The 16,241-nt window shown below is 39.4% G+C and overlaps 1 protein-coding gene and 1 long non-coding RNA gene across 2 annotated transcripts in view; one reads left to right on the forward strand and one right to left on the reverse strand.

Annotated features, from left to right (window-relative positions):
• LOC123349634 overlaps positions 1–16,241 on the forward strand; it is a 119,337-nt gene that overhangs the window by 87,322 nt on the left and 15,774 nt on the right. The gene's annotated exons all lie outside the window — the stretch shown is intronic.
• CDH5 (cadherin 5) overlaps positions 1–16,241 on the reverse strand; it is a 50,626-nt gene that overhangs the window by 11,889 nt on the left and 22,496 nt on the right. Inside the window, exons 2-6 of the mRNA XM_044987839.1 lie at positions 11,728–11,929; positions 5,097–5,385; positions 4,890–5,006; positions 810–977; positions 167–354 (exon numbers count right to left, since the gene is read on the reverse strand). Of these exons, the coding sequence (XP_044843774.1) occupies positions 167–354; positions 810–977; positions 4,890–5,006; positions 5,097–5,385; positions 11,728–11,916 (951 nt within the window). The 5' untranslated portion in view covers positions 11,917–11,929. The remainder of the gene's footprint in view (positions 1–166; positions 355–809; positions 978–4,889; positions 5,007–5,096; positions 5,386–11,727; positions 11,930–16,241) is intronic.

Genomic DNA, 16,241 nt, shown 5'->3' on the forward strand with positions numbered 1-16,241 from the left:
TATCTATATAGATATAGATATATATATCTATATATCTGTTACCTTGAAACTAAAAAAAAAAAAATTGGATTTTTCTGTTCCATAGTGTTTTTAGAGTATAGCTAGCTTAGATATCAATTGTCAACATGACAAACAACACATTTTTCTTTGTCACTAGGAATTGTACCTTTTTTGGCTTAATTATTCCGTCATTGGTGAATGCATTTGGTATAATTTCAAAGGTATCTCTATAGTCTCCTCTGACAAAATTGTACTTTGTGTTTCTGTTTTGTGGCTCATCAAAGTCTTGTACTTTCAATTTGCCGACTTCACTTCCTACTCGAACGTTTTCAAAGACTTTAAAGTGGAACGATTCTGTTTAAAAAAACAAAAACAAACACAGCCCCCCCAACACCACACATGCAAGTGAGAATTCTGTTAATTGTTCATCTCAATTTATGTTTAGCAACAAGAACATAATTTCACAGAGAATACTGAGATTATTATTTAAAAACTGCATTGATGCTCAAAAATGTCAAGATGCAGTACAGAATGAGCGAGATACCATAGAATGGATTTATTCTGCCCTAGCTGTGCATCATAGCTTCTTTGCAAAATTCAGGGACTCTAATCAAACTTATGTATACAGTGCTGGGTGGGGTGGGGTGAATGAGGAACCGGGAAGGGAGGAAGTTCTGTTCAATTCAAGTGATATTTTAGCAATTTTTATAAAGCAATACATCTTGATTGGATAAACTCTGATAAAACCATTTGGTTTTAATCATACCTGTTCATACCTTTCAAACAAAAAAATCACTCTCACAACTTACGCTGTTCAAATGTTGGGAAGTTGTCATTGATGTCCGACAAAGTAATAATGACTGTAGCAGTGCTTGAATCCCCACCGTGAAGCCCTGGAGAATCTTTTGCTTTAACCACAATTTCATATGTAGACTGATTCTCTCTGTCTAAATCAGCTGTGGCTGTAGAAATCACTCCTTTAAAAAACACATTAAAAAGGATCAGTTTGTGACATTATGCTCCATATTCTTCATAGAAATATTGTTATGAGATGAATATGGCATAACTAAGATATATTTTATGCAAGATGGGTCATGTGAGGTATATTGGAAAGGTTATGATTTACTGAATGTGATTAGCCAATTTGTATGAATTTCTGTATCTGAAGTTAGAAATACTATGTAATAATTACAACTGTGTTTTCACCTGGGGAATGCCTACCAGACAGTATGCAAACAGCCTGGATAGGCCAGTAGGAAGGACACTAAGACTTTGAAGATGCTAATCTAGCCTCCTTCCTGAGGAATTTCCTGGGATGCTGTTTTAACACTGCAGGGTCAGGTGATCATGTCACCTGGTACCGGACATCATTTTGGACTTCTGGTATTTTTCCACTAGAAGGGGTGAGGGTCAAACTAGGAAACAAAGGATTCCTGCCATGTGTAAATTCTATTTAAGGTTGGGGAATGAGTTCATCTTGGCTCTTCTCCACTGCCTCCCTCCCCAAGAAGGAAGACTGCTGAAAACAGCTGAAGAAACAAAGGAACTAAGCTGGGCAGGGGAGCTCAGGCAAGAAAGGTCAGCCTGTGAAGGGTATACCTGGAGATTTAAGCTGAAAGCAGTGCCGTTTACCTTCAAGAAACTTTACAACCTGCATAAAAAATTACTATTTGTAGCTAATTTCCTTAATGCATTAAGCCAGTGTTTCTCAAACTGGGGTCGCCGCTTGTGTAGGGAAAGTCCCTGGTGGGCCGGGCCAGTTTGTTTAGCTGCACCGTCCACAGGTCCGGCCGATCGAGGCTTCCAGCAGCTCCCATTGGCCTGGAGCAGCGAACCGTGGCCACTGGGAGCTGCGATCGGCCGAACCTGCAGACTGGGCAGGTAAACAAACTGGCCCGGCCCACAAGGGGCTTTCCCTACACAAGTGGCAAACCCAGTTTGAGAAACACTGCATTATGCCTAGTTTCCGCGTTTGCTCAGTAATCTGCTTTAATATGTTTTCTATCCCATATCACTTAAAATCTACCTTTTGAAGTTGTCAAACTTATTTTTTGTTTATTCTAAAACCCAGTTTGTGTGATTCATAACTGGGGGTGGGGGAAGCGGATTTCATGAGCTTATGCTGTATAGATCTCCGTACAGCACAAGACAATATAATTTTGGGTTTGGACTCCAGAAGCAGGGCTGGCTGCAGGCACCAGCATTTCAAGCAGGTGCTTGGGGCGGCAATCTGCAAGCGGGGGCAGTCCATGTGCCGTTAGGGCAGCACGCGCGTTTCCACGGCGGCGGCAATTCGGCGGCAGCTTCTATGTTCAGCTGTCCGCGGTGGCGCAGCTTCTGTCTTCCAGCTGAAGACAGAAGCTGCTGCCGAATTGCTGCTGCTGCGGAAACATGCGTGCCACCCTAACGGCACGCGGACTGCCCCCGCCGTCTGCAGCGGCAATTTGGCGCGCTGCTTGGGGCGGCGAAAACAGTAGAGCTGGCCCTGTCCAGAAGGTGTGTGCACTAGTGTGCTGGGCAATTCCCTGAGCTGAGTCTTTCCACACACAGCTGATTGCAGACTGTGTGATTCTACAGCTGGGTGTGTCCCTACGTGTGTGTGTGTGTGTGTGCGCGCGCACAGCTGCAGCAGGACAGGGTGACGGAGCCTCGGCTGGTGGAACTGGCGGGCTCAGTGGGACCCAATGCATCAGGTGGCACCCTGAATTGGGGGGTCCGTGTCACACATTTATTCTAGCATATTTCACTTCACGGCAATCTTCTGTTAGATGTCCCTGTGTGTACTTCTGCTGTTTGGCTTTAACTAGCATTTTGGCTATTGCTTCTAATGCTGTGGTTAGAAATCTGATTTCTAGATGATGGAATATTTTGGACATTTTGTATATCTCCATGCAGTATTTGGAGTTTTTGAATATTTTGATTACAAATCCACAAACACTGGCTAAATAGTATTATCCTATTATAGATATCCTTTGTAGAGGTACTGCCGCTGGAAAAAGTAATGGATCCTTGCATAGTGTACTGCTGGCAATTATGTTACTGGTTTAAACATGTACATCTAATACTCATGTTTATTGTATGATGAATGAATCAGGAAACAAATGTAGAGGCCAAATGGTCAGATATTTGGGATTAAGGGTAAAGCCCCTTAAGGCGTGTAATGTACTCTGTAGAAGCAGTGTTTTATGTGCATTTGAATATAATCAGGCTCATGCACTTCCCACTATTTCTACTTAGCATGGGAATAATCTGAAGTGTGGCTGGACACAGTGAAAGTTGGCAGATCAAGCACATTCACGTGTAACAATAGCTCCCCAAATGTCTGAGAGGGCCTGCAGAGCAAGGTCTCCATGAATTTATTGGAGAAGTCAAGTTTAGTGCTATGTTGCAAATGTGTACATCCAGCCAAACTATCTAACAATGGAAGTCATATGGCAGTCAACAAATGATGCCTCCTTTTTCTTTAGTGACGATCAGCTGACTGTGGGTGGTGAAAAAATGCACCCTGTACACTGTCTCAAAGGGTGTCTGGAAAAGCTGTCACACTTCCTTTTAGTTAATCTATAGACAAAACCTCAGCTTGATGCTATTATTTTTATGCATAAATATTCTGGGAAATGGTAAAGTACATTTACATAATTCAAATAATGTATTTCTATAGTTTGAATATTTATAGGACCCCTTCTGCTGTACTATATCATCAAAAAGGTGACAATTGCAAGAAAGAGAAGAAAACTTATTGGAAAGATTAGTGAATCTATGCCTTGTTATTGGTATGAAGACGGTGGGAGATAACTCTTTGCCCCATATAGCAGACAGCATGATGGTAGTCATAAAATAGAGGTAAATACAGTATTTATATATACAAAAAATTAGTTAACTACAATCCTGGGTGGGTTTACGAATCTCCAGGAAGGCAGATAATGACTAAATCAATTGCCAGTGCTTAAGGGACAAATCAACTGCTGGAAGTCTACCTCTTATCCTACCAGTGAGATGCATAAACTGGATTAGTTAGGTTCAGGGGTCCCAGGACAAAGACAATGAAAGTCAGACTGAAATGGAGGCAGAGGCTGGAGAGGTGCAGACTGTCTCGTCCTGAGACAAACTTGCACGTTTAGGCAAGTCAAGGTTTACGTGAGATAACAAAAGCCTATATGCATACTGTTTTAACCTTACCCCTCCCTGTTATGTTCCTATGGATAAATTATTAATACTTTTGTTTTGAAGAGGCAGTTCTGTGTCATTGCATTTACCAGCTGGTCACAGCTGCCAAAGGGAACTCTGTAGCAGAGGACTCATGGGTGGCGAACGGGGATACTGTGACATGTAAACCCCATCTAAAAGTGTGGTTATTTGTGGGATTCCACCCTGGGAGAAATACAGGCATGGGCATGTCACTTACTGGTGCCCATGGAGAGATTGAGTGAAGGGTCTAGGATACAGCCACATCTTGCCCAATAACAGCTGTAAGAATTTCAGTGATGTACAATATTTCTGTGCTATCTCGTTCTTATTCCTGGTCAGTGGCATGAGTGATATCTCACTCGAAACTGAAGTTGTCGGATAAATTCAGCTCAATCTCATTTGCAAATTTCAGCCTTGAACTATTGTGCCTTCACTGCATCTGCCTTCACCAGGGGGAAATGCACCCCTTTACCCTTCCCCCTCCAGCATTTAGCACACAAGTGCCTTTTGGTTTTTCAGTTCACTTTCACATTCCTAAATAATACAGACAGTGTCACCAGAACAAAACCTCTCTGTAAATACATTCTTGCTGATAACTAAACATCCATCTCATTCTCTGGCTTGGCTAGAATGATAAAGGCTTAGACGTGTGACATTTGTAAAGTATATGATAAAAGCTGAAAAGTGTGTGTCATGCTTACCAGAATCATCAACTGTGAAATAGCGCTCTCCTTGAATAACTTGGTATATGACTGTGGCATGACCTGCAAGTGTTGGGTCATCAGCATCCACTGCTGTCACTTTGGTGACTGAAGTTCCTAGAGAAGGAATTATCACATGATACATTTACTAAAAATCCCCTCTGTTAAACAGAAACATAAGGAGAAATGAGTAGTCTAAGAACTTACCTACTGGTGACATTTCTGGGACAGAACCATTGAACACTTTTTGTACAAACACAGGAACATTATCATTAACATCATAGACTTTGATGATAAATCTGGATGGTGGCTCCAGTGATTTGTTGGTTGTTCTGTCAATAAAGAGAGCTGTCAGCTCATACTCTGATTTCTTTTCTCGGTCCAGCCTCTCAAATGCATACACATCTCCGGTGTCTTCACGGACTTTAAAGATGCTGTTGGCATACTCCCCCTCAAGAACATACATAGCATTTTTATTCCTTGAACTTGATGTGATCTAGAAAGTATAATTGAGGGAGTTAAAAGTGAGTTTAAAAATCTGAAAACAGAACACTTTCTGCATGGAGATGTACATAATATTCATACAGATAAATTCAGCAACTAGCTAAAGCCATTACTTTAGTTCAGTGGTTCCCAAACTAGGGGTGTGGCTTGTTCAGGGTAAGCCCTCGGCCTGCGCCGCTTCCTGCAGTTCTCATTGGCTGAGAACGGTGAACTGCGGCCACTGGAAGCTGCAGTCGGCCAAACCTGTGGACGTGGCAGGTAAACAAACCGGTCTGGCCCACCAGGGGCTTACCCCGAACAAGCCACGCCCCTAGTTTGGGAGCCACTGCTTTAGTTCATCTATAAATAATTTGTAATTGCTGGTTTGCACAAATCAAGTATAAATTAGGGAATTCCTGCCTATTTCCCCTTTGAAGCATACGCAGTTATCCAATTTGCAATAAGAACTGTGTGTATAAAATCTCACCTAAGTGCACCACCAAACTTTACAGTTGGGTTTTTGAGGCCATTTGATTCCTATATCACCTTTCCACTATCACCTCTTCCTAGCTACTCTTTTCATAAATTAAATCCAGCTATTAGCAATATACATTATCCCACTGAAGATGGCCTGAATATTCAGACCTAAATGCTGAGACTGGAAAAACTCACTAGCTTTGTTTTTCCAATAATGTTGTCTTATCCCAAGACTTTCAAAAGTGACTAATGACTTTCTGATTTCGAGAAAGTCCCCAGCACCCACCCTCTGGAAGTTTGGCCCTCTTTAATACGGTTTCCTAAGTTATCATCCGAAATCACTAGTTAATTTTGAAGATCTGGGCTTAAGTTTCTTGGTTTTAATGCCATTTTTGTAAGCCTTATTCAAATGGTACATACTTGCTCTGGTTCAACATTTCAACTAAATAAATAAATGGACTTGAGGAAACAGTTGAGGATTTTTATAATTTCTGTAATGGAAATCTTATGCAAACACTTAATTTGGGATTGGCTATGATCATCAGGCAAGTGTTCCACTTATCACAGATTTTGAATCCTGGGGTCAAATCCTGACCCCATTGGGTGTTTTGCTATTGACTTCACTAGGGTCAGGATTTCACTCATGGAATCCAGGGCCTCTTGGAGTGGTGGATCATCTGTCACACCCCGGTGGTAATATTTATTTATTTTATTTTATTTTATTTTATTTCTTCCTTCCTTCTACTGCTATTTGGTTTATAGTAGTAACCTCAGTGTGCTAGGCACTTTCAAAGCATGTAATAAGATTCAGTAGTTTACAATTTATGAAGATGAATAACATAAGAAGGATGGGGGAAAAGGGATAAAATATACAATCAACTTTAAAAAATATTGAATTCACTCTCCCTACTGGTTCTGTACATTATTGTTAACCTGGAGGTTACTTTGATTCTTCTATTTCGACATCTTATCTCCCGATTCCTGATAGAAGATTTAAACTACTTCAAATAACATTTATTGTACAAAGATATATGCTCTCGATATATTAGCACTCTTATTCCATTTACTGCAGTTGGATACTCACCAGCAGTCCCTATAATTAACCAAGAATTTCCACTCCTACATTTCTGATGTTATCAGAGGTTGCATTTGCTTTTGTGTTTAGCATTGCTGCTTTATCTTGCTGATGGTCAGGCTATTGCTGTTAAACAGGTTTTTGTTTACATCCCCCCTTTTTGTAGTACGTCACGGAATTCTTCTTCTTCCTTTATTCCACATTTTACGTCATGTTTTTTGTGGCTTCCTGATCCTGGGGCTGCTGAGGAGTGTCTTAGAACTCCTGAGATGCAACTGAGGGCAGCTTGAATTGTGCTGGCTGACAGTGACTTCCAGAGGTCATGCTGGCAGCCAAGGCTTGTCAGGATGCCCCAGCACATCCCCTGCACCAGGGGCCATAGTGGTGTGGCCCAGAGCCTTTACACCAGCTCTGCACCATCTATATATTTCCTTACTGAAGAGAGATGCTTATGATTTTAAAACTATTCCGATTTAAAAAAAAACCCTTCAATAAGTAGAGTCTATGCAGGTATTTGTATATTTCAACACATTCCTTAGAAGTTAATTTTATGATTGGGTTTGTGGGAAGAAACCGCATTCATTGAAGGGCTTCCTAACTTCGTAAAGTGGTCTTAAGCCTAGGTACTATGATTTTGATATTAATGCCTAACTACAGAGGGAGAGAGATTGTAAATTTTGGTGGTTCTAACACTTTAACTTTTCATTAGCTGTTACTTTTCTCACTGGTAGAATCTGCCCAGATAGATCATAGTCTGATTAGTGGAAAAATCTTGTTAGATTGGCTAGTCCATCTCCACAGGGACTAATGCCGGATTGTTCCCTATAGCAGTCTTATTTTAAATGTGTCAGAAAAATTAGGCTTTTTTCATATTGTTTTCTAGCTCTCAAGCAGGTGCCTGAATATTATTTCTTCATGGGATAAGTGCTTCTCCACTGAGGTTTTTTGCTTTGGATCAGCCCTTTCCCCTTGTAATGCTCCAAGGAAGTGCCCTCTCTTGATATGTTTGCAGGTGACTGATAAGACAGTCTCACAGGATTTTGGCTAGCATCCCATTGCTGTGTGCATTCCTACTACAACTGAGCTGCAAAGAATAGAAGATTCTCTGCTTTACTGTACGAATTCTTTTCTTATTATACTTGATGTAAATAATTTGCCTATTTCCCATCCCACTGTTGTCCTATACCACACGTTAAAAACTCCCACCACATATTAAAGGTAGGAGCATATGCTGTGTCTTCTGTCTCTCAATCTCTATTTGACTGATTCAATGTAAAGCACAGGGACTTCCAAAACTGCCTTTGTTAAAACTGTGGGGATGAACCTATAGAGAAAGCATCCTGGGTCATAAAAAATAAAATCAAACAATATGAGCATATTCCTGCTGCTGTCACTCAATTCTACATGCCTGCTGCTGTAGCCTTTATTTAGAGACTTATCAAGTGTTCAATCCTGCCAATCCAATGCGTTGCATGCAGACTTTGCAAAAGTAATCAAAAGCATTCCATTGCTAGAAGACCACAGAGCACCATACAAAGTGAATTATTCTCTTATTTAGGACAGCACCAGGAATAGAGGTGTTCTTCTCAATCTCCTATTGAATTGGTCTGAAATGAAGCAGAAATGTCCTGTGTTAGCTGAGAATACCCTATGGCCTCTTTCTGTCTCGCTCACCGCCAGTAAACAGCGCTGATCCAGAAAAGTCTGTTTCATTTTACCAAGGCAGGCTGACAGGTGCTGATTGTCGTACATGGGAAGAAAATGTACAGCTGCATTTATCAGAAAAGTGTCAAACTTGTTCAGATTGAAAGACTACATTTGAAGAACTTTGCCAGGGTGCTGTGCAGTTAATCATAGGATTTTATGAGCAATGTACTATAGAAAATGAGTTTGCAAGTAGGTCAATGCTCTTTTTTTTTAACAATTAATTTTTTACTAAATTGTGAAAAAACCTGAGGACTACAACATTTCCAAATACCGCCTCCCCCCCCCCCCCCCCCCGTTTTGGTCTAATCTGAGAACTATAGGCTTTCTTTTAAAAGAAACAGAACCAAACAAGTTAATACCATAACTGCATCTAAGGTGGTATTATCAACTCACTGAGTGCTGGTATAACTCTTCTGCCTTTTAAAGTCCATGGTAAACTTTTACATTAAGTCTAATGAGAGTAAATTTCAAGAGTGGTTGGCAATGGCCTAAAATTCCACCCTTTGTGTATACCCTAAAGGGAATCTTTCAAATGATGTTCACTCTTGCGGTATATAGCAGGCATGTCAGGTTTAGCTGCCAAATTTTCATGGTTCTAGTTTGATGGCTCGATGAATAAAAGAATAAAACAAAACACAAAAATTGACAACCTGTTTGAGATTAGCTATGAACACAGCATGCCTGGAGAATGGCTGACAGGTTAGAATTGTATCCCTTTAGTATATTTAATTCATCTAGTGTTCATGAGACATTTTATATGTCATGGTGACTGATTTTTCTTATTACAGAGACTTGAAGTCAACACAGTTGTTTAATTAGAATATGCAAATTTGCCATGCACACAGAAATAAGTTGATTGAGTGCTGATAATGACACTAGTCTAAATACAGTATAACTTAGGCAGCCTGCAGATATAAGTGGTAGGACTTAAACTCTTCTGAGACTATTAGAAGCTGAAGATCTGATAATATATTTTTGGAAAGGTAGTTTCCCCCTGGATTTGCAGTAAGCTTGTAGATCTGACCTATGACTTTGAAATTAGGACCTATTAATGAAATCCATAAAGCAATAAGCAGAGAGAACTCTCTTCAGATTTGCTACACTTGTATTTTGGGCCCAATACAACAGATTGAAATCAATGGAAAGACTCCTATTGATTTCACTGAGCTTTGAATCAGGTGCTTGGTGAGGGTAAAAGCTATTAATAAACTCATTAACTTCTGAATTCTGATTTATTTTCACTGTCTATATCCATTCCTTAGCTATGTTGCTCTATTAGCTGTTTATAATTCATATGTGCACAAATAACAAATTATCAAATTAAATGAGCACACAACACAAGAGTTTTGTTTTTGCATCAAATAGACTCTGCACATCTTGACTTTTGGCATAATTTAAAAAAAAAAGATGTGCACAAATAAAGCATCTCATTCAAATTACTCTTCTTTTTTTAATCTGCACAGATTGGTATCTACAGTTAATAATGAAATGCAGATGCATGAAGCTACAATTACACATATTAAGCATATCCAGGGGCGGCTCTATGTATTTTGCCGCCCCAAGCACGGCAGTCAGGTGGCTTTCAGCGGCATGACTGCGGGAGGTCTGCTGGTAATGCAGATTCGGTGGCATGCCTGCGGGAAGTCCACCGGTCCCGCATCTATGGTGTACCCGCTGCTGAATTGCCGCCGAAACCGTGGGACCGGCGGACCTCCCACAGGCATGACACCGAAGGCAGCCTGACTGCCGCTCTCACTGCGACTGGCAGGCCGCCCCCCGTGGCTTGCCGCCCCAGGCACATGCTTGGTGCGCTGGTGCCTGGAGCCACCCCTGAGCATATCAGAGCTTTATTGTCAATTTAAAAATGAAGCACAAGTTCAGTAATGTCATATGTGATTTTTAGGGAGCAACCGTGGAGTAATTAGAATATGCACTTCTGCTGCACAATGAACAGATTAAATCTATTTTCAGTAAAACTCGATTCTCAGTATAGACCATGTTGCTTGTTGGTGGATCAGCCGTTTTCTCAAAATACTCTGTAGGATCATTTGTTTTGTGACTGCAACATAAATCTATCAAACTTGCAGATTATAGGTTGTTTTAGTAGAATTGACTTCGGAGAGTCAGAGTAGAGGGTAAATAAGATTAGCATAGTTTGATACTTAAATTTAAATGAGTGGTGTGTGTGTGTGTGTGAGAGAGAGAGAGAGAATTTATTCAATAGTCTTGTAAAACTATCCACGCTTACTGCAGGCACTTTCAACTAACTCTACTATTCCCAAAGCAGGCTGTAAATTGGGTTCCTAACTCTCCCTAAATAACCAAATACTAATGTACAGTCACTGGGGGATGAGAAGTACAGTAGTAACGTGTATCCAGAGAGAGAGACTGGCATGCTAAACTACCTAATCATTTCTCTATTGTCTATAGAATTATACAGTTTCTCTGGTAATCAAGTTTTGTCTCTGATACTGAACCACCCACAACCACTTCCTCGTGCTCACTTTCCCTCTAAAAGGAGAACGGCAGTCAGAATTTATGAATATTGTAATAAAAGCACAAGTTCACTTCTCAACACATTTATTTAGAACCTAGAAGCATGAGCTAGATCCATAGCTGGAGTAAACTGGTGTAGCTGCACTGAAGTTAAAAGAGCTGGGCCAATTTACACCAGCAGAAGATATGGCCATTAAAAGACAGAATTCTGGCCTGTGTTTCAGGAAGAAGATAAACTGAGATGCGGGAAAATGGTAGTGTAATATTAGTGCAACTAATTTACCATTCATCCTATTATACCTGTATGCCACCAAAATACTCCCCAGTTGCACAGATGTCCAACCAATTTATAAAACCTATTTGTATTTTACACATAAAGTAGATTTTGTTTTTGTGACATTATTCTTGGTTTACTATAAGTCTTCAAATTGTTACCATTACCCCCATCCTGTAGTTTGGGATTAAAACCACATTACAATTCTTCTTTCTTCTATCACACCTACAATGTCAAAAAGTAATGCTGTTCATCATGTTCTTGCATGGTTATTGTTTCACCCTAGTTAGTAGCTGCTGATTGATTGCTAATACATTGTTAATTACCTTCCCAACATGATGTGGTAATGGTGAATTAATCTCTTCCATGATATGCATTTGATTCCAGATCCATTCTCTCTTAAATCGTTTATGACTGTTATTGCTTGGTGAAAGATTTAGTTTTGCCTTGAAATCTTCTGTGTAAACAGAGGCTGGAGCCAAGATCAGGGAGAAAAGGAGAATAAGCTTTTTCATCTTCTTTTGCAACCTAGAAAACATTGTAAAATATGAACAGTGTGGAATATAGAACAGAGATTTCGTAAGTAATGGTAAATGGCTGCTAGAGAGAGCCAAACTCATGAAGGCTCAGAATTGGCTCTGGTTCAGCTCAACATCCAAGCCAATAAACCTACAGAGCCTACATTTGTTCCCACACCAATATAGATCACAATTAACTCCACTGAAGTTGCTGGATTTACCCTAGAGTATCAGGCCAATTAATTACAGTACAACTAAAGCTGATCAAAAAATGGAATTTCCATCAGTAGTATATACCTCGATAGCATTCATCACCAGGTATTTTTGATAGGTTTCCACACCCCAGTTAGGGCTTATATTCCACCCTTCATCCCCATTTCCATTGGCGTCGAAGTTTGGCGCCGAAGGCCATTTTGAGAAAATATTTTTGTTGATTATTTTTTATGTTTCAATAGGGGGTATGTTGCGTGCTTGTGCTTAGATACATTTGCTTGTTTGTTTAGAGAAAAAGGTTGAAAGAATAGAGTGTGAGAGCATAAAGATTAAAAAAAGAAAGCTTTGGTAAGGTTTAGAGGGAAAAAGGAAAGAGAAGTTGTTTGGTGAGGTTGAGTAAGGAGAGATGAAGCAGGCCAAGGGAGGTGCTGGCTGCCGCTTCCTGCAGCCCCCATTGGCCTGGAACGGTGAACCGTGGCCAGTGAGAGCTGCGATCAGCCAAACCTGTGGATGCTGCAGGTAAACAAACCGGCCCAGCCCACCAGCGGCTTTCCCTGACCCATTCACCCCTATGGGCTGTGCTTCCTTGCCAGACTACATCTCCTGCGATGCACAGAGCTTCCCCTTGTGTCTAAGCAGTTGCTCCCATGATGAACTGAGGCAGCTCAGGCGGATGCAGTTATATCAGCTGAATAAAATCAAATGGTAAGTTTTGATTCATGAATGTTAAAACATTCTTATGAACAGTATCAAAACAATGTTCTAACAGAAATTTAACAAAAACAGCATCTGTGCGTTAGTGGATGATAGATAAGAAGGCTGCTGCTTCGCCTGCTTTTCAACAAATACAAGTGAAAGTTACATTAATTTTTTTTGTAAAGGAATAATCACCTGAAAAGACAAACCTATATGAAGAAACAGCCCTTTATTTAGCACTTTTGCATGTGTTGTAATAAAAAAGGTATAACGTCTCTTCATGAGAGGTTTGACTGCCAGCCTTCTAGGTGCAGCCATATTTAATCTTCAGGCCTGTTTAAATAGAAGCTCCTTACTTAGGGAGGGAGGCTGCACGATACTCTTAGCCAATAGTTTAGGGCTTTCCCTCCCTAAAACATAGGGGAAATTTTTTTTATCACTATACGTTACTTTTATAAAGAGGTTCTCTGTGTTTTTAACCCTGGGATGTTTCTCCATGCTCTTTTTTTATTGAAACATATGCAAAAGTGCTAAACGAAGGGATGTCTCTTCATATAGGCTTGTCTTTTCAAGTGTTTATTCCCTTACAAGCCTTAACATAACTTTCATCTCTATTTGTTAAAAAGTGGGGGAAGAAGCAGTCATCTTCTCTCTGATCCACTGGCTCACAGACACTGTTTTTGCTGCAGCTTCTAATTGTCCTCACTAAAAACATAGGGAAAAGCTTTTAAAACCTTTTTGTTAAGTAAGGGTTTGTGGGTTTAACTCTGGGTTGTTTCTGCATGCTCATTTTTATTACAACACATGCAAAAGTGCTAAATAAAGGGCTCTTTCTTCATATAGGTTTGTCTTCTCAAGTGTTTATTCCTTTACAAAACTTAATATAACTTTCACTTGCGTTTGTTAAAAAGTGGGGGAAGAAACAAACTTCTTCTTTCTGATCCACTGGTTTACAGAATAAGGAAAGTATAAACTGGCTGTAACTAAGGCACTGTGGTTTTAAACCTCAGATGTTTCTGCATATTCTATTTTATTGAAACACACCTATAAAAATGTTAAATGAAGGGATGTGTCTTCATATAGGCTTGTCTTTTAAAGTGTTTATTCCTTTATAAGACTTTCACCTCTATTTGTTAAGAAGTGGAGGAAGAAGAAATCTTCTTCTCTCTGATCCACTGGCTTACAAAGGCTGTTTTTGGTGAAAAAGCATGCTGCTTCACATTGTCTCACTAAAAAGTAACCAATGTTAGTCTAAAACATAGGGGGAAACTTTTAAAAATTGTATGTTACTAAGGGCTTATGGTTTTAACTTTTATTAAGGCCCCTATGTAAAAGTGCTACATGGCGGGAAAAATGCTTGGTCTGTTTTTTTTAGATAAGAATAAGGCAGTTAAAGGTGGGGGGTGGAGATGGGGTAGATGGCTCTTGTTTAAAAACCTTGGGACTATAGGACTGGTTCAGGAAAATGAATTCTACGAAACTGCTGTAGAACAACATCTGATTGGGCCAGTGCAAAGGTGGTGATACCAAGCCTGAGGGGCTGTGAACCTGGGAAGTTCTCTTTCCGCAGAAACACTTGGAAGGGTAAAATCTCTTTCTCTCTCTCTGACTCAACCACGTGCTGTCTATCTTTGCCCTTTTCTTGCCCTGTTCTCTCTTTATATGTTTCTCTTTTATTTAACTCTTTTTAAATACTCTTTTTAAAACCTATCCTTGTATTTAATAGTTTAAATGCCTTACTATTAACCTCCCTTTATACTTTTTTACCATGTGCTTACTAAACAGTCTTTGCTTTAGTAAATGCCCTTTTTTTGCCGTGTGTGTTCTTTTAAAATCAATTTTTCAATATTATTTAATATTTTTAAATGCTCTTTTCTTAACCAACCTTTATATTTGTACCATGTACTTACTAAAGAGTTTCCTTTATATGTTTCTCTTTTATTTAACTCTTTTTAAATGCTCTTTTCTTAACCTACCCTTATATTTAATACACCTTTTACATTATCTCAAAATTTTTTATTCTTTAATAACATACCAAACTAGTCCTTTAAAATTCTCTCCTTACTAAACCTCACCAAAAATCTCTTTTCTTTAATAACTTGCCTCTATTCTTTCAAATTACCCCTTTAAAAATATCTCAATTTCTTTAAAGTTCTCTCTTTCTATTCTTTAATAAAATGCCAAACTACCTTTAAAATCATCTCTCCTTACTCACCCTCACCAAACAACCTTTCTTTCCTTTTTTCTCTAAACCTTACCAAAGCTTTATTTTTTTAATCTTTATGCTCTCACTCTATTCTTTCAACCTTTTTCTCTAAACAAACAAGCAAATGTATCAAAGCACAAGCACGCAACATACCCCCATTCAAACATAAAAAATAATCATCAATTTTTTTTTAAAAAAATGGCCGACGGCACCAAACTTCGACACCAACGGAAACGGGGATGGAGGGTGGGATATAATCCCTAAATGGGGCATGGAAACCTGTCAAAAAATACATGGTGATGAATGCAATCTAGGTATATAGTACTTCCATCCCATAGGAAATTCTGAAATTTTGACATTCATTTTCATCCAAATCAGAAAAAATATCAAAACTTTTCATGAAAGAAAAAAATTTCTGTTAGAACATTGTTTTGATACTGTTCATATGAACGTTTCAACATTCACGAATCAAAACTTCCCATTTGGTTTTGTTTGCTGATACTACTCTGCATCTGTCTGAGCTGCCTCAGTTCATCATGGGAGCAACTGCTTAGACACAAGGGGAAGCTCTGTGCATCACAGGAGATGTAGTCTGGCAAGGAAGCACAGCCCATGGGGTGAATGTGCGTAGGAGGCAATACGACAGTTCAGGCAGATGCAAAGATTAACGCCAACTCAACCTGAAACAAAAGGTTCTGGCTCGATGAAATGAAATGTTTTTTGATTTTCCTGACAGTAAATTCTGCTGAAATCAGTATTTTCACATGGAAAATATTGACTTAGACAAAACCCCATCTTTTGAATGCAAAAATGTTTCATGTAAAATGTTTCAGCCAGCTTTGAGTACAACACAGGAACAAATGAGCCAGCTCAGAGAAATCTTTAGGTATTGCTTCAGTTCCCTGTATTTGGAAAAGTTCAAAACCAAACACGCAGTCCCCTCTGCCTTTTTATTCTTAAATTGTACAAGGTATAGAGTTGATGTTTCTGAAGCTGTTCTCTAGAACAATATTTAAATCACTTTATTATTACCTAACTTTAGACCTGACTTTCATATCAGATTGAGAAGTTTATATCATGTAGCGAAGCTGCCAGATTTTCCTTCTGAATTTTCCCTTCTACAGTACAAAGGACTTTCAGGGAAAGTTAACATTCAAATAGTTGGAGAACTTGAAATTACATGTAAATTGCTTCCCATTACCTCTTA

The sequence above is a fragment of the Mauremys mutica genome, chromosome 14 (genome assembly GCF_020497125.1).
Source record: "Mauremys mutica isolate MM-2020 ecotype Southern chromosome 14, ASM2049712v1, whole genome shotgun sequence".
Taxonomy (NCBI): Eukaryota; Metazoa; Chordata; order Testudines; family Geoemydidae; genus Mauremys; species Mauremys mutica.